The sequence below is a fragment of the Denticeps clupeoides genome, unplaced genomic scaffold, assembly GCF_900700375.1.
Source record: "Denticeps clupeoides unplaced genomic scaffold, fDenClu1.1, whole genome shotgun sequence".
Taxonomy (NCBI): Eukaryota; Metazoa; Chordata; class Actinopteri; order Clupeiformes; family Denticipitidae; genus Denticeps; species Denticeps clupeoides.
Genome location: NW_021629824.1, coordinates 43,051 through 60,103, shown reverse-complemented (window position 1 = coordinate 60,103; position 17,053 = coordinate 43,051). Strand labels below are relative to the sequence as shown.

The window sequence follows — 17,053 nt, the reverse complement described above, 5'->3', positions numbered from 1 at the left end:
TTTTTTTCCCATTTGCAGTGAGTATAAGCTGTTACTCAGCATGGCTAAGCTTCGGCCCAACCTGGCACCTCGCGCTGAAGGCTACTCGAGGTTCGAGGGGTGGTCTGCACTACTCTGCACTTGGCCTCCTGACTTCCTGTCGTGGGTGGTAGTTTATTCGATCATCATGGCTGTGACTGGAATAGGAACAGGATGGACACCTCGTGGCTTAACCCTGTGGAGGCATTTGATTTGGCAGCTCAGAATGACAGTGAAAGCTTCTCTCTCTCTCTCTCTCTCTCTCTCTCTCTCCTGTGTCACACACTCAACCGGATTTCCCATGGGTGATCCGCAAGTGGGCGGTAACCGAAAGACGTGATCTAGAGACTTGTTCTTAACCACACGGCCAAACGAAAAGAGAGAAACTGTCTAGAATACATCTCAGCATTTATAAAAATCTATTTTTTAATATTTAATAGTTTTATTGTTTGAAATGTTTTTATATATATATATTTTGGAATGGATATGAAATATTTTTATACAGTGGCAACAGTTGTCTGGCACCTCAGGGATGCAATCCTAGTGTTTCTTTGTACAATTAAAGATATTTTCTTCCTAAGAAGGGGAGACTTACATTACTTGAGATGTGTCAGCTGAAAACTTGTGTATATATATATAAAACACCTCAAAGAGGTTGAATACTTACACCTTTTAATATAGTCTGTATAAATATCTGTGTTATGCACATTACTGTGCCTTATCCTGCTAATAGGATTACCTTCCAAATTTAGTCAAACACCATATATGTAAAAATGGTGGATGAGGACATATGTACATATGTTTGGAAGATCTGAAGTGCATGAACAATCAAACCAAAGGTCATGTTGACTCTGTCTCAGAGCAGTCAAATCGTGGTTCACACCCAGACCAGACAGAGTTTAGTGTCAGCCATGGTCAACCAGACATGATGTGTCTGTGCTATTACATCCATAATTACCCACAAAATTCTATTTACAGTCTTTTGTAATCTCTCTTGTCCAATGTTGGTCTTTTTGCACCATGTGACTTTTACTTTAACAGGATTTACACTGTTCAAACTCAGACAGTATGTTACACCTGTTTTTTCTTATCTGTTATTTCCGGTGTAATGTGTGATTACCATGAAAAGTGTAAGTGGCAACTTCACTTTATGTCACCCTGATAAAACAAATCTGAACTGACGTCTGTGTCATCTAGGCCATCTGCTGAAAGACTGCACCACTAAGCTGCATTGCATGTATCAGATCTGCAGGATATCACTCAAGCTTGGATGGTGCGACCATCATTTCATTGTGGTTTGTTAAGGGTGAAGATGTTTAGCCACTGCTGTAAGAATTTCCTATACTCTTCTGAAAAGGTCGATGCAGTTACAAGGTTTTCTTGAAGGATCTCCCTCAGCTTCACGCACTCTGGAGAGAACAGCTTAGCTCATCCAAATCATGCTATTCTCAAAATTGAGGGTCTGTGCAAAACATAATTGGTTCTCCTCGCTAGATAGGAGCAAAGACGTGTGTCCAAGGGAATGTTATATTCTGAAGTTTTTATTTGTTTAAGCTCTGATTTCAGTTTTACTGGTTTGTTACATAGGCCCTAAAACATGCTTTCATAGGAATATTTATTATCATATATATATGACCCAATACACTCATATTCAGACCTCTATTCCCCATTTTGAAATGAAATCTAGTTGTGTGTCCAAACTTGCCCCTGAGCTTGAAATAAAAATGCCCATGAAAAAAAAACGACTGCTGCGTGTTGAAGTCTTTGGCTGTAGCGCCGCCCCATGGTCCAACGTATAATTGCAACTCTTAACATTTTTGCCACGTCATGCACGGAGGTCCGCCGTCGTGACGTAGTCTGTTTGCGTTTCCATGACAACAGCACGCTGCCTACGTTGCAGAAACAGAAATGTCTGCAAACACCAGCCACGGATTCCCTTTCCTGCCCGGAAATACGTTTCGTGATTTGACAGTAAGCTACCTAACAATTGTTGTTATTGATTATTCATTTTATGGCATTGTAAATATGGGATTTTTTTTTTTTTTTCAAAATACAGAATGCTTTCAACTTTTTACTTTTTTTATTAGCTCAAGGCCATTTTTCGTGTTTTATTTTCGCTGAATGATTTCATTACTCCATAATAAATTAGATTATATTAAGTAATATTTTCCCTATGTTTTTGAAATAGAAAACATCATATCACAAAGCGCAGACTTTGTCCTACAAGAACGGATATGCTGTACCGAAACGTCCCCAGGCTGGCATCGGTCAGTCTCCTCTGGTGTCTCAGCAGCTGACCCACAACGAAATAAAGCAGCTCACCATTCAGACCGCGGCCGTCTCTCACACCGACTCTTCACGGACACACCCTCCACTATTCTGCCCTGCTTACGTTTCCAACGACAAGAAGGTGAACTGTCCACGCAGGAGTGGGATGATGATGATGATGATGCTCACTGCAGACACATTTTTACATAAGTCAATAAAAAAAAACACCCACCAATTACTCTCAAACGTGTACCAGTCATTTATTTATACATACACTAATTTATCGGCTCTTCAAATCATTGAATGTTGGACTATGTAGAAACCTTTCATCAGATACTCATCAGTGGCATTATGGGACAGAGCTCCTAGATAGTAACGTCTATGAGTATTAAAACATAACTACAATACACAAAGTATATGCCTTTAATGGATTTCTTTTGATCAATTTAATATTTTATTATTTAAATATATATCATAATTTAAATATAATGATTAATTTATGATGATATAATGATAACTTTAAATATGATGCTTTTCAATTTGAGGCACTGGAGGATATTTTTTCGTTGTGCTCCACAAGATGTAGTCAATAAGATACAACTAACTAGCAATCGGTGTTGGGGGCGAATTACAATGGGAATAGATGTGGGTTCTTGAGTGAACATGAGCAGACAGGCAGACAGCAAACTTACTTTCCTTTTTGCCAAACCATTGCTAGCAAATACAGCTTAACATGGATGGTGTTATCCCAGCATCTTCTGAACTCTTTCATCTGACATAACTTATGGAATGTGGACTTTTTCACATCCAGATGAATCAGCCTTTCTCTTGTTGTGATGGAGCTGTTCTGGTCCACAGAGACACAACCTGTTTAGTTTATTCAGTAATTAAAAACTACTTTTAAGTTTGCTAAAGGATCCTACCAATCTCTGCAGTCGTAATAGATGTTAATAACTTTTGGCCTTAAAAATATTTGAATGGTGGGTCCACTACTTAACTGGTTAGTTGAGTTCCTATAGGAAGTTTAGAGGATATTTGATTAGCTAAATCACATGAATTTCTCCACTTTCGTCAGGTGCTTCATTTCTCTGGCTTCCTCCGGCAAGAGGTACAAGACTCACCAGACGAGTTGTACCGCATCCGGCCTGTGGACATCTACTATTACCTGGTGGACGACACCATGTGTGTGATTGAGCCCGCTGTGGAAAATTCCGGAATCCCGCAGGGAAAACTGGTCAAGCGGCAGCGACTGCCCATGAATGACCGAGGCGACCACTACCACTGGAAACACCTGAACCTGGGAACGGACCTGTGTGCCTACGGCACCACTTATCACATCACACACTGTGATGCCTACACACAGGTCACATATACAAAGACACTCATCCAGACAGACTCCAACACTTACAAGAACCAACTCACATTCAGAACACTTTCTACAGCCTGCCTACACCCAAACCCACCACATCCACACCAAAACTTCTATAGCCACTGTTATCAAAGTTAGCACAGCTATTCCCTGAACTAGTATGAACATCTGTTATTTTAGAGAAAAACTATTTAAACTGATTCCTTATATTATAAAGAATGCATATAGAGTAGTGTGTGTGTGTGTGTGTGTTCAGGAGTTCATGGAGAGTCAGGGTATCGTTCTGAACGAGCCAGAGTCCGTACCATCTGACCCATACCTGCAGCGTCGTGTTCAACCCCAGCAATCCTACATCCCCCCCGCCGACTCTCACCATCTCAAGCGGTTCCTCACCTTGGACCGCAAGGTAACCCCCAACTCCCTCTAGTGGCCTCCAGATTCATTGCACTCACAGTTCAGAATGTCAGAGCCTTCCAACAGATTGCAAATTTTAGAGGCTGTTCATGATCACGGCATAGTGATCGTTGTTGAATTGTTGTTGTTGCATCCATGCATAAGAGGATGGAGAAAAATAAGCAAACCTGTACACCCAAAATGAAATGGAGAATGCTGAGCAACTTTTAAAACCGTTGCAAAACAGTGCTAAATGGGGCGGATAAGCTTATAACTAATGTGGTGCACCTATACAACAGGTGCTGTGTTTCTTTGCTCTGTGGGACGACACAGACTCCCTCTACGGAGAGTCCCGCCCAGTCACCATCCACTACTACCTGGTGGACAACACTGTGGAGATCCGTGAGTCTTACCAGCCCAACTGTGGTAGAGACCCCTTCCCAGTGCTTCTGCGCCGACAAAGTGTGCCCAAGGACTTCAAACCATCTTGTGGTGAGGACATTCACCAATTAGAATGCTTAAATGTTAATAATAATCTATTCGCATATTCGGATTTGTAATGGTGATATAACGAGATATAGAGAAAGGAAAGAGCACTGAGGGGAATGTAGGCAGAAGGGAAGAATCTGAATTTTGGGTGGTTTTTAATGTAATATTTTAGGAAAAACTGATTGCCAAGAATAAGTGTCCAGGAGCCCAGTTGCTTTTTAAGTATGTTAATCAAAGTAATCATTAATCAAATTAAATACTTTGTGGTTGTGGTTACTACCATTGTAGCCCTGAGCAGGACACTTCACCCTAAGTGCTTCCAGGGGGACTGTCCCTCTGTGCGTTTCTGTGTGTTGGCATGTTTCTGATTGATTGTGGTTTGAAATATATCACATATCTGGCAACACGGCCTGCATTAATTTATACATGTGATGTATTAACAGGCTGACAGGGTGGAATGAGAGCTGTCAGTCCTCTAATTTAAGACTATTTATAAAAACATAATTAAAATCTGTCAAAAATAATGAGTCCAGGTAGCTAGCAAGCAGTCTATTCTAGTTTCTGTCTCTACCTATTTGCTTGTTTGATGTAACATGTGTGAAAGCTTCTTGAATTGAACCCCTGTTCCCCTTGACGCAAACCCCAGAATCCTTCCCCAGCTGTGTGCTGGAGATATCCTCACAAGAAGTGCAAGAGTATTACTCTCCCGAGGACTTCAAAGTGGGCGAGACCATAAGGCTGTTGGGGAGGAGCTTCAAGCTTTATGACTGTGATGCGTTCACCCGCAGTTATTACCAGCATCATCACCCGGATATCAACCTTAAGCCGGTTCAACCCGAAGAAAAGGCCCTAGAGGACATGAAGAGGGTGAGTGGGATGTTGAGTGGGACAAGGTCACTGTAAATGATAGCATACACTGATTGAAGTCCTAACACTGGGTGCACAGTTGTGCCTTGAAAAGACCATTGGTCATCTTTAGTACCAGGGACACATTTGGTGTTCAGAATATCATTTGGTTTTCCATCTTCAAAGTGAACGTCTGCCTAAAAATGCTCAATACATACAGGAAATTCCTCCATACAATGGCTTTGGATCTCTGGAGGATTCTCTTCAGAACTGCCTGTCTCTGGTCCCAGAACCACCCAAGAAGAATCTGATGAAGCTCCTGGAGAATGATCACAAAGTGCTCCGTTATGCTGCCAAGCTGGTGAGATGTTCTCTGTGAACGTACCATACACATTTTAAATGGCATAGACCAAAATTGACCAAATTCCTGTCTTACTGAATTCTACAGGACTCTCAGAATCCTCAAGATGAGGGACGTCAGTTCATTCTTTCTTACTTTCTGTCAAATGACATGATCAGTATCTTTGAGACATCCACGCGTAACTCTGGCATCATTGGTGGGAAGTTCCTAGAGAAAACCCGTGTCCCCAAACCCGACAGCAATACTGACAACCCACAGTTCTACAGTCCATCAGACTTTGCCATCGGAGCCACGGTGGAGGGTTAGTTGAAAGTGATTTTTTTTCATCATTGTGATTATCTGCAGCACAGTACATGGTGACACACAACAGAATATGTCCCCTGCATTTAACCCATCACCTTAGTGAGCAACCATGACAGGCATCCAGGGAGCAGTGTGTGGGGACGGTACCTTAATCAAGGGGACTTCAGTGGATTTTGGTTACAATTCCACTACCTTTTGTGTGGCATTTAATATTGTAGTAGAGTATATTAAGATATTAGATCAGATGATCAACAATTTGGACTGCATGATATTGGGAAAATATGTGATATTGTTGTTGAATATTGCAATAACGATATTTCTTGCGATAACATTTCCCTAAAGAAATGCTTTTAAAATTATTATTAGCTATTAGAAAAATCATTATTACATATATATAAAATCATACTAAAATAGTTAATATTTAAATATAGGAAATAATTATTTGACCCCTCGCTGATTTTGTAAGTTTGTCCAATGGCAGAGAAAAAGTCTCAGAACAGTATCATTTTAACGGTAGGTTTATATTAAGTGACAGATAGCACAGCAAAAGGAAAATTGAAAAAAAAGACAGAGACTGATTTGCATTTCATTGAGTGAAATAAGTATTTGAAGAAAAAAAAAAAAAAAGACTTAATACTTAGTAGCAAAACCCTTGTTTGCAAGCACAGGTCAAACGTTTCTTGTAGTTGATGAGCAAGTTTGCACACATTTTAGGAGGAATTTTGGTCCACTCCTCTTTGCAGATCATCTCTAAATCACTACGGTTTCGAGGCTGTCTCTGTGCAACTTCCTCCATAGGATTTCTATTGGATTAAGGTCAGGAGACTGACTAGGCCACTCCATGACCTTAATGTGCTTCTTCTTGAGCCACTCCTTTGTTGCCTTTGCTGTATGTTTTGGGTCATTGTCGAGCTGGAACAGCCATCCACGACCCATTTTCAATTTCCTGGCAGAGGGAAGGAGGTTGTCGATCAGGATTTTACGATACATGGCTCCTTCCATTTTCCCGTTGATGCGGTGAAGTTGTCCTGTGCCCTTAGCAGAAAAACACCCCCAAAGCAAAATGTTTCCACCTCCATGCTTGACAGTGGGGATGGTGTTTTGGGGGTCATAGGCAGCATTTTTCTTCCTCCAAACACTGCGAGCTGAGTTAATACCAAAGACCTCAATTTTGGTCTCATCTGACCACAGCACCTTCTCCCAGTCACTCTCTGAATCATTCAGGTGTTCATTGACAAACTTCAGACAGGCCTGCACATGTGCCTTCTTGAGCAGGGGGACCTTACGAGCACTGCAGGATTTTAATCCATTGCGGTGTAATGTGTTTCCAATGGTTTTCTTGGTGACTGTGGTCCCAGCTACTTTGAGGTCATTAAGTAACTCCTCCCATGTAGTTCTAGGATGATTTCTCACCTTTATCAGAATCATTGAGACCCCACGAGGTGAGATCTTGCCCCAGACCGAGGTCAATTGATGGTCATTTTGTGCTCCTTCCATTTTCGAACAATTGCAGCAACAGTTGTCACCTTCTCTCCCAGTTTATTGCTAATGGTTTGGTATCCCATTCCAGCCTTGTGCAGGTCTACAATTTTGTCTCTGACATCCTTGGACAGCTCTTTGGTCTTTCCCATGTTGGAGAGTTTGGTGTCTGCCTGATTGATTGATTCTGTGGACAGGTGTCTTTTATACAGGTGACTAGTTAAGACAGGTCTCATTAATGAGGGTGACTAATTGAGTAGGCGTGTCTAACCACTCTGTGGGAGCCAGAACTCTTAATGGTTGGTAGGGGTTCAAATACTCATTTCACTCAATGAAATGCAAATCAGTTTGTATCTTTTATTTAAAGTTATTTTTTCCATTTTCCTTTTGATGTGCCATCTGTCACTGTTAAAATAAACCTACCATTAAAATGATACTGTTCTGAGACTTTTAATTATTTCATCATTGGACAAACTTACAAAATCAGTGAGGGGTCAAATAATTATTTCCTCCACTGTATATTCATCTAATTAAATCTAATTCAGGCTACAAAGAAACAATATGTCAAGGAAGTTGCAAATATTTAGACTTCAAAACATTATGAATGACTTAAACCCCTCATCAGATATTCTGATTTACTATAGACCATAGACCTGCCAACACAATATGAATTGCTTTCAAAGATTACTTATTATTTACATGTAGCCATACACTCATCAAGAGTGTCTTAAAACAAAAATATTTAAATATTTAAACTAAATATTTCCTTGCCTTGCCTGTTTATATTAATTTTCTTAATCTAGATTAATCTCACTGTAATCTTGGAATTAATCTAGATTAATCTAGATTAAAATGGCTCATTTGAATTCGGCCGAAGGCATTCAGAATATGTGTGCTACCCAAATAATGACTAAAAGTAAGTCTTTGAGACCGGGTTTCTCAGGCCAGGTGGCGCATTAGACCAGGGGCTCATCTCCTGTTTCCAAAATGCATCACAAACTGCTTGAGAAAGCTGTTCTACTATGATAATTGGTGATGAAAATAAATTATGTTCAATAAGATGTACTTGTGTTTACCAACTGTTTATTCAGTTAAATAGCTGCATCCATGTTACCACGTCACGTTTGATGTGGTAATTTCACAGTTTGAAGACTCGTTCTCGCCCCCTACAGTGCAATTCGGCTAGGTATACATCCGCGCTAAAATATCAAGGTGAAAGTCATCATAGTGTAGCGGTTCTTCTTCTGCATTGTGTAACTTTTTGCCCTCCTGATCTTACTAGTATATAGTATGAGATTTTGGACGCAACATAAATTTCATTTATAGCAACTCTTTGCGATAATATCACGATAACGTTTTTTTTTTATATATATATATATATCGTGCAGCCCTATCAACAACCACCCCTTTTCACAAGACTAATTAAAATATTGCATTTGGTTCATCTACTAGTATTGTATTTTTGCCGTTTAGACCCAAAAATTAAACTAATACTAGTTCAGATGTATTTAGAGAAATCTTATAACGCCAGTACAGTATATAGTTCCTCACTTGAACTCACTAGAAGTGCACCAGGCCTCGACACTGTTGCATAATTAGTTTGAAAGGTTCCTCTTTCCAGGATGACCATGCATGCAATTTTGAAGTTGAACTGCTCCTCAGGTCAACTTCAGTTTCTTAACTTCACGTTACTCCAGTTTTCAGGCACCGCTTCGTGCTGACTGACGCGGACCACTACGTCCTGAAATACCTTGAGACAGAGGGTGACAAGGTCCCACAGGCAACCCTGAACTCAATCAGGCAGAAGCTGAAGGTTGATACAAGTGACCCAATGGAGAAGTATCATGAGGCCGAAGAAGCTCAGTAAACAGAAGGCAAAAAGTTGTTCAGAAATTCAATAAATGTCTTATGCGAAGATGTGTCTGTTGTTCTTGGTACTGATTTTGTAATTATTATTACACTGTACACCCCCCCCCCCCCACAAACAACTACATAAATGAAGACAATCAGATTACTGCATAGTTTTAAAAGAACAAAAAAATGGCTACATTGAATTTGGCATCAGACATACTATTACATGTGACATTTAGTTATGACATTTATGACACTGTATAGAAAATCTGATTACGACAAGTGTACAATAACACAATCTGATGTAAATAACTACACGAGATCATTCAACATGTATCAAGTTTGCATACCTTCAAAAATGCAAAGAAGTATGTATAAAGCTCTGTAATAAATGTTACACAGTTGAAAAGGGGAGGGAGAAAAAAAACTAAACAAGGCTGGAAGCCCATCCTCAGAACCAAACCGGGCATTCGTACTCAAGGCCGTCTTCTAGCCAGGCAACAGCGGGGAGAGAACTTACACACTGTAAGTCCTTCAGAGGCCACCGTGTGGCTCTTGTGGTGGCCCATAGCACCATCTCCCAGGGACAGGATGAACATGCAAGGCAGAAGCCAACTCTGAAGATTCAGACATATTACAAGTCACAAAAAGCCACTCCTGGAAGCAAAAGCAACAAAAATAAAATAAAATAAAATATATAGTTGTATACATGTATATATATATATATATATATAAAAAGCCAGCCTTTGAGAATGCTGGCAACATGGTTTTGTTCCAAAGAAATACTGACAAGAATGAGAGGAACGGTGTGTGATTGTCTGACGAGGGCCATGAATATATTTATAAAATATAAATGCCAAATCCGAAAGGTCCTTTGCACGTCTCTTTTGATGGTTCCTGGTTTTGTGCCTCTGGACGCCCACTTCCAAAAGCAGCTAGAGGACGAAAAGTAGAAAGCTTCCTCTTCCGGTCTGGTAGGCTGTGGCCGGGCCGATCTCCATGATGGAGATGGTAGATCTTTACGGGGCTTTGATTTTCTTCAGGCGAGGAGAGGTACCGTTTTCAGCCTTGATTAGCCCATTCTCGTGGTGCCCAACTATTAGAGAAAAATGAGAAACAAGAGCTATGACCTATGAATTGTATGTTAGAATTAGAAAGAGAGTAATTTATTTTCAACTGATTTCCCAGTTTATGTGTAGGTTGGACTATGAAGCACAATAGCCACCAAATTTATGTTTGTTATATTCCTATTGTATTAATATTGTGTAACTTAAAGAATGGTTCATATTTTACAGGGAAACTAACCAGAATCCCTCTTTAGCGCTCGGGGGGTTTGCTTGGCCGCAGCTCGTTTGCGAGCTGCCTGTTCCAACCTAAACTCTCTCCACCGGCGGAGCTGGAAGCGGATGAACTTCCACAACAGCCAGGACTGGGTGAAACACACCAGGAAGAGCACAGTCATCCTGAACAGGAGAAATTGGAGTAAGGAGGTTAAGGTCATAAAAGATCGCCTGTTTAAGTAAATAAGTAAGTAAATACATTTCCCAGTTTGAAATCTTCTGAAGTCCCCACCTGATGAAAACTGTGTTGAAGTTCCCTGCCTCCCAGTCCAGGGTCTGGTTCTCAGCACGACCCAGTCCAAAACCCACAACCAGGAACATGAGAGTCAGCGTGATCATCCGAGTGAAAACAAACCCAACGGCCCACAGGTCAAACCTGCAAGGCATGCAAATTATCATCAACAATCAGCCACAGCCCTCAAGACCACATCCGGTGGAAGGAACTGTTCTGGCGAGCCAAAGGACCCAATCTTACATCTTGTGGTGGTTCTCGTCAGTAAAGTAGAAAAGTCTGGAGATGTGGAAGCCCAGCTCTGACAAGTACTGCAGGAACAACAACACCAGCCCCACTCGAGTCAAGCTGCAAAGTGTAGAACGGATGGAGTCAGAAATGTCAGAGAAGCGCAAAACTAAATCTTCAACACATTGTTGGAAACACACATTGGTGTAATTGGTGCAATTACACAAGTTGCACATAGAAGCTTTTGGGACTTGCGGATTAAATGTGAAGGATTAGGATTAATAGTTAGTCTGGGTTCAGCAACATATGAAGTATGTTTTTTTTTTGTGGCGGGATAAGCACACAACCCACAAAATTTATTTTTTATTATCGTGCGATAGGAACGAATAGAAAAACGCAAGTGTTCAGATATGGATTTTAAAAGCTCAAAGGGGAATTTCTAGTTCTGCTCAGTTTATACTGTAGCTTAATTTCTTATTAGCCTTTAATGCCTAGATCATTTATATTTGAAGATTTTGCAAACTTTGTCAATGTTCTTTTTTCACTTACTTGAGCAAATAAGCAGCCACAATATGCAACAAGTACAGGGTTATATACTGCAGCTGACGAGGGATCTCCTCCTGCACAAGAAGAGAATGTCATGGCATTATTTCATTTTTGACACAGTATAGACATACTCGATCTGCATACATTATATCACAATTAATTCTTGAGACCTGAAAGCGCTGTGAAATTGAGTGCAAGCTAATGAAGCCAAGTTTTCAACTCTGCACACCTCTCCATGCTTTTTATTGCTTTGTGATGTTTAATGTTTATAAGGTTTGAAATGAAAAGGAGCAGTGATCAGTCTTGTCTAATGTACTTTTTCTGTGACACATTAATGCTGCACGTCTGTTCTCACCTTGCGTACTTTCTGGAAGTAGAGCTCAGGTATGGCATGAAGCCAGTATGCTAACTGGGTGAGGTAGAAGAATTTCACCTGAAACCTAAAGGAATAGAAAAGAATGAAATAAACCATGCCCAATGTTGTAAATATTCCAGATGTATGAAAGCAACAGAGGGGATAGGAAGCATAAAATGAAGCTCTCATGCGTTACCTCAGGTGGACATGAGGGTAGTTTTCCCAGAGACTACTGGGATGCAACAGGTATCCTTCCTTTACAAAAGGAAGCACAAACAGATTTACAGCACAACATATCCAACAAGGATGACTGACATGTCACAACGCGGGTTCGGGTATGCACACAGAGACCCCTTTACCGTGCTCAGGACATAGAGACTCCAGACGCTAGACACGAGGTAGAAGACACACAGCTGCCCAGACTCGTTGAACTTCGTGTTCTTGCTCTTTGAGAGATGCAGCCTCCGATTCACCTTCTGAGGGCAGAACAAGCAGAGGATGTTCAAACACCCATCTCAGGACCTGATGAGAGACTATGCCAATGCAATCTAGCAACACCTAAACATTTTAATGGTTACAAGTCCAAATTACTGGAATTCTTTAGTAACTGGAACATCTAGAATAGTTAGTAGACTACAGAACAGTCAGGACTTTACAAATTCAAAGAATTATAAATTCAGTTGTAACATGGCCAAGTGGGTTTATTTAAAGCAGCATTCGCTAAACAGGGAAGTTCATGAGAAGACTGACATTTGTGGTATGTTCAGTTGCTCCTATTTCACTCTGCAATCATGCAAAGAAAGCATTGGCTTTCAACCTCAGTGACTAATCCAAATGATTCAGGACTTCCTGTTTCCAGAGGAACTACAATGCAGATCACAGCTTACAACACACTCACATCAAGCACATACTCCTGGACCACGGCGTGGAGAATGATCGTGATGAAGAGATAGAAGATGATAGTGGCACAGTCCTTCCATCCAAAGTGATACAGGGACACCTCACCCTCTGCAAAAACACAGACCATAAGAAATACATGTTTGAGTGTGTGTGCATGTGCATTCCTCAAACTACAAGATCCTTAGAGACTAGCCCTAAATATAACAGTCCTTCCCAAAATACATTTTATATGCCAACATGTACTATCAAATTAGCATTCTAGGTGTATTGAGTCCCATAGAAAGCGCACACGTTATCTGATCACACAACATCATGTTATTTTTCAGGTGATATAATTCCGTTAAATTAAATACATTTAAAATTATGTTTAATACCTGAATGTGAATTCTTGTTCTATCAAGTTACATGAATGATACAATTTTAACACTACATTTATTACATGCATATCTGACATATTAGTGCTACTTTTCTCAATGAGCACCACCTATGAAAATCTCCAAGTATGCCTAGTCAAGTATTTTACACAGGAAGTACTTTTTAAATCCCTAAAATGTCAATATTGCAGTCAAATGCACCGTGCTACAGGGATTTGGGAAGCTTTCACCATTCCGATACTGGAACATATTATAGGTGTTTGGATACTGGTACCGATGGAAGTTGACTAACTTAATGAATAAACTCTCTCACTGTGGGGAGGAGGCTGAGCTTTGTCTTATGTCTAAGGACATATCAGACTTAAACACTGTTGTCTTTGCTTGTAAGACAATACAACAATTTCTCATGTATATGTACACTTTTTGTTTTGTTTTGCAAGTGAAGGATTTGTATAAAAACCAAACAACCCACAGTTCCATAGATCAGCATACTCACAATCTAGTAATCGGAATCAGAATTTGTCAGATATCAAATACATCAGATTGGTGGCTCCCTCATAATAACAACTACACTGCATTTAAGCACACAGCAGCTGTGAATATGAACCGTAATCAGAGTTTCCTGGTGCACCACTAGAGGGGGCCCGAGCACCACAGTTTGAGAAATAAGGCATTTTAGTGTAAATTGCAGAACAGTATCGAGATACATTCAATTTGCTGGATGAAGGTATAGAAGACACCACTTCTGTACTGTGATGGTTAGAAGAAGAGGACATGGCCACCAACCTGGGGACAAAGTGCTGATGTTGTACTGGGGCTGAATGAACAGGATGGCTGTTTTTGCTGTGGCCTGGGGAAGAATAAAATGGATTAAAAAATGCATTCAAGTCTATTTTTAGGTCCTGTAAGTCCCAAGTACCCCGTTTACACTCTTTGAAAAATTAAATACATATATATATTTTTTTAACCCTTTTTAATTTGCTAAAAAAAAAAAAAAGAATCACGCAGGTGTTTACTCGAGAACTTCACCCCACTTCCCCAAAGCAGCAGCAGTATCCCGAGCGGGGAAAATCCCCTCAGAACAGAAATCACGACCGAGAGCTGAGGGTTAGAAAATAGCCCGAAACTGTCTCCGGTATCTCAGCCCCAGGTCGACAAAATGTCTGCATGTCCATCTCGCTACCTTGCCTCCAATGAATAAAAAGCAGGTAGATCGCAGTTTTCTTTTTATTGTTGGTAGCTTTTCCGTGTTTGATCCACGGGAAGGTGCGAGAGCGACCTCAGCTCCCCTCTTCCACGCACAGGAGACGTGGCAGTCCGCTGAAGACCGAAACAGCCCAGGAATTCACGCCGAGAACCACGGCGACTCGTTAGAAAACCTCCACGGGACGGGGTTTTATCCACTTTTAATTTAAACAGCAACCATCCCAATTCCACCCCGAATGAAGAAAAAACGTGGAGAGAAAAGCAGCAGGAATGCTATTAACCTACCACACTTATTAAAGAGTTTTTTTTATACTCCACAGAAAGTGCAACGCCACTGCTAGAGAGGAAGCGACAATGTTCGCGACGGGATAGAAATTTGCGACACGGTGGCCTGTTTTTGGATACTTTGCGGTACGAAGTGTCTCGGGGTGTCAAGAGAAGCGACTTCAGCGAAAAGTCCCATCAGCGCCGGGGACTGGCGGCCACGTCAAACCTTCAACTTAAAAAAAGAGGGATTCTGTAGAAATCCTCGTCGTACACCTGCGCACACGAAAGAGTTTGTTCTGGACGAAATAAGAGCGCTGAGGTGGGGGGAAAATGGGACTTCATCTCACCTCAAACATCAGTCCGATCAAAATGAAAATCACCAGACTGAAGACGATGTCGGCGTGGTTCTGAATGAGAAACTCCTGACTGAAAAAGGGATAACTTTTGATTCTTCTCCGGAAAGCCATCTTTGGGAATTGTCTCGGTTTCTAACTTTTCCCTTTATGCTGAAATTCTCTGGCCGCGAACTTCAGGAGTTAACTTTTCTGACGAAGTGCGCATGCGCGTTTTCTTAAAGGGCACGCTCGTTGTTAAAGGTGACGCGATCGCAACAATGTAACAATGCAGGATAATAAAATGACAGACCTTGTACCCTTCTTGTCTACAGAAAGAATGGACAGTCATGTGGTTGAGGTTAAATTTCGCTTTTAATTTATTACTTAATTCTTATTACATTCAAAGGTTTAGTCGTTTGTTTCTTTTAGTCAAACATAACAATTACCAGAAATTCTGTCCAGATATTGTTAATGTCATACCGTGTCTATGGTGTCTGGAAATGATGTTAATGATGCAATATCTGCATACATGTAGAAATGAACTGTCACTCAAAAGCTTAATACAATTGCACTGTTGCACTGATTCTTCACCTTCATGTAATGCATCAGCTAATGTGGGTTTGTAAATATTTCTCATTCATTTAGGATTTTGTGTTCAAACTCGTTATTTCACAGCAAGCATCAGCAAGTTGTGCTGATGATCTACAAGTTTCTCGCACAATCTAATTGAATGGATATATAATGTTTAAAGTGAGTGGTATAACTAGCAAAGAATAACAAAATGACATTTCTTTTATTTTTCTCTTACATGACTACATGACTAGATTTACAGGTATTTGTGATATAAAAAGATGACAGAACATTCATTGTGACCTATAACTACAACAACAACATTTATTTCTGATACAGCCCATAATCACATACAGTATGTCTCAATGGTCCCTAGAGTTGACAGGCCCTACAGTTGACACCCCCACACTTTACTCTTCTGCACACAAGGAAGAACACTACACAAAAAGAGAGAGGAGAGAGAGAAAATAGAAAGGAAGAAAGCTTCTGAAGGAGTGATACAGAGAGGGACGTCCTTCCAGGGTAGAGTGAGCCTGCAAATGGTGTCAGTGCAGGGTTGGTGATGTCCAAGAAGAGAAAAGTCCTACAGTTGTAAAGGTAGAAAAGTGCAAAGTGTTGTATAGAGCATCTGTCCATGTTTGGAGGTACTAGACAGTGCAGAGTAGGTTTTAGTGTCCAGTGTCATGGTGTACATTGCATGTCCATTATGATTCCAATTGTCCATTTGAAGATCCCTGAAGCTTTAGTTATTACGGTGGTGGTGACTGTGGTGACCCTCTGGTACGTTTCATGCTAAGTTGTCTCGTACATTGGTAGGGACCAGGATTCCTCTAGTGGTCTCTTTACTGGACTCTGGAGGTGGTCTGCACGTTTGATTCAGTGTCTCGGAGAGAACAAACAGAGGCAACGTCAGACTGATCCTGAAATACGTGGTTATAGCGGTATATTGGTGCTACAGTGGCCCGGTACCCTAACTAGGACAGCCTAACTAAGGTGAATTTAACACTGTCTGTGTTTGACAGGGCGACTGTGTAACAAAGTGGACTTAATAATTCCTGTACATTTACCTGTACAAAATAACCTGTAAAATTCAATTGAAAAAAAAGCATAAGCTGGTTGCATAAGTTTGAACACCCTGAAATTATTTAATTGCTTGGGTTACATTTTTATCAGGGTTTACACCTGATATCAATTAGAGACCCCAATAAACTAATTAAGGATTATAAATACACAGTAGAACACAGTATAGACCAGTGGCTCCCAACCTGGCTCTGTGCCAGAATTCTATCTGTGCCGAGGTTACCAAAATTAAACTTGTAAACA

At 40.6% G+C, this 17,053-nt stretch overlaps 2 protein-coding genes across 2 annotated transcripts; one reads left to right on the top strand and one right to left on the bottom strand.

Moving 5' to 3' along the window:
• Positions 1–9,441, top strand: LOC114775312 (EF-hand domain-containing protein 1-like). The gene is made up of 9 exons (XM_028966483.1): positions 1–1,989; positions 2,207–2,428; positions 3,362–3,649; positions 3,912–4,061; positions 4,348–4,540; positions 5,184–5,404; positions 5,604–5,744; positions 5,832–6,045; positions 9,224–9,441. The coding sequence occupies exons 1-9, from the start codon at positions 1,927–1,929 to the stop codon at positions 9,391–9,393; spliced, it is 1,662 nt and encodes a 553-aa protein (XP_028822316.1). The 5' UTR covers positions 1–1,926; the 3' UTR covers positions 9,394–9,441.
• Positions 9,442–9,582: 141 nt separating this feature from the next.
• On the bottom strand, positions 9,583–15,397 carry LOC114775314 (translocating chain-associated membrane protein 2-like). The gene is made up of 11 exons (XM_028966487.1): positions 15,173–15,397; positions 14,139–14,202; positions 12,977–13,086; positions 12,438–12,554; positions 12,275–12,333; positions 12,079–12,163; positions 11,727–11,797; positions 11,193–11,297; positions 10,950–11,093; positions 10,683–10,840; positions 9,583–10,473 (listed from the first exon to the last, which is right to left on the bottom strand). Exons 1-11 carry the CDS (start codon positions 15,290–15,292, stop codon positions 10,397–10,399), a joined length of 1,110 nt encoding a protein of 369 aa, XP_028822320.1. The 5' UTR covers positions 15,293–15,397; the 3' UTR covers positions 9,583–10,396.
• Between the last annotated feature and the right edge of the window lie 1,656 nt (positions 15,398–17,053).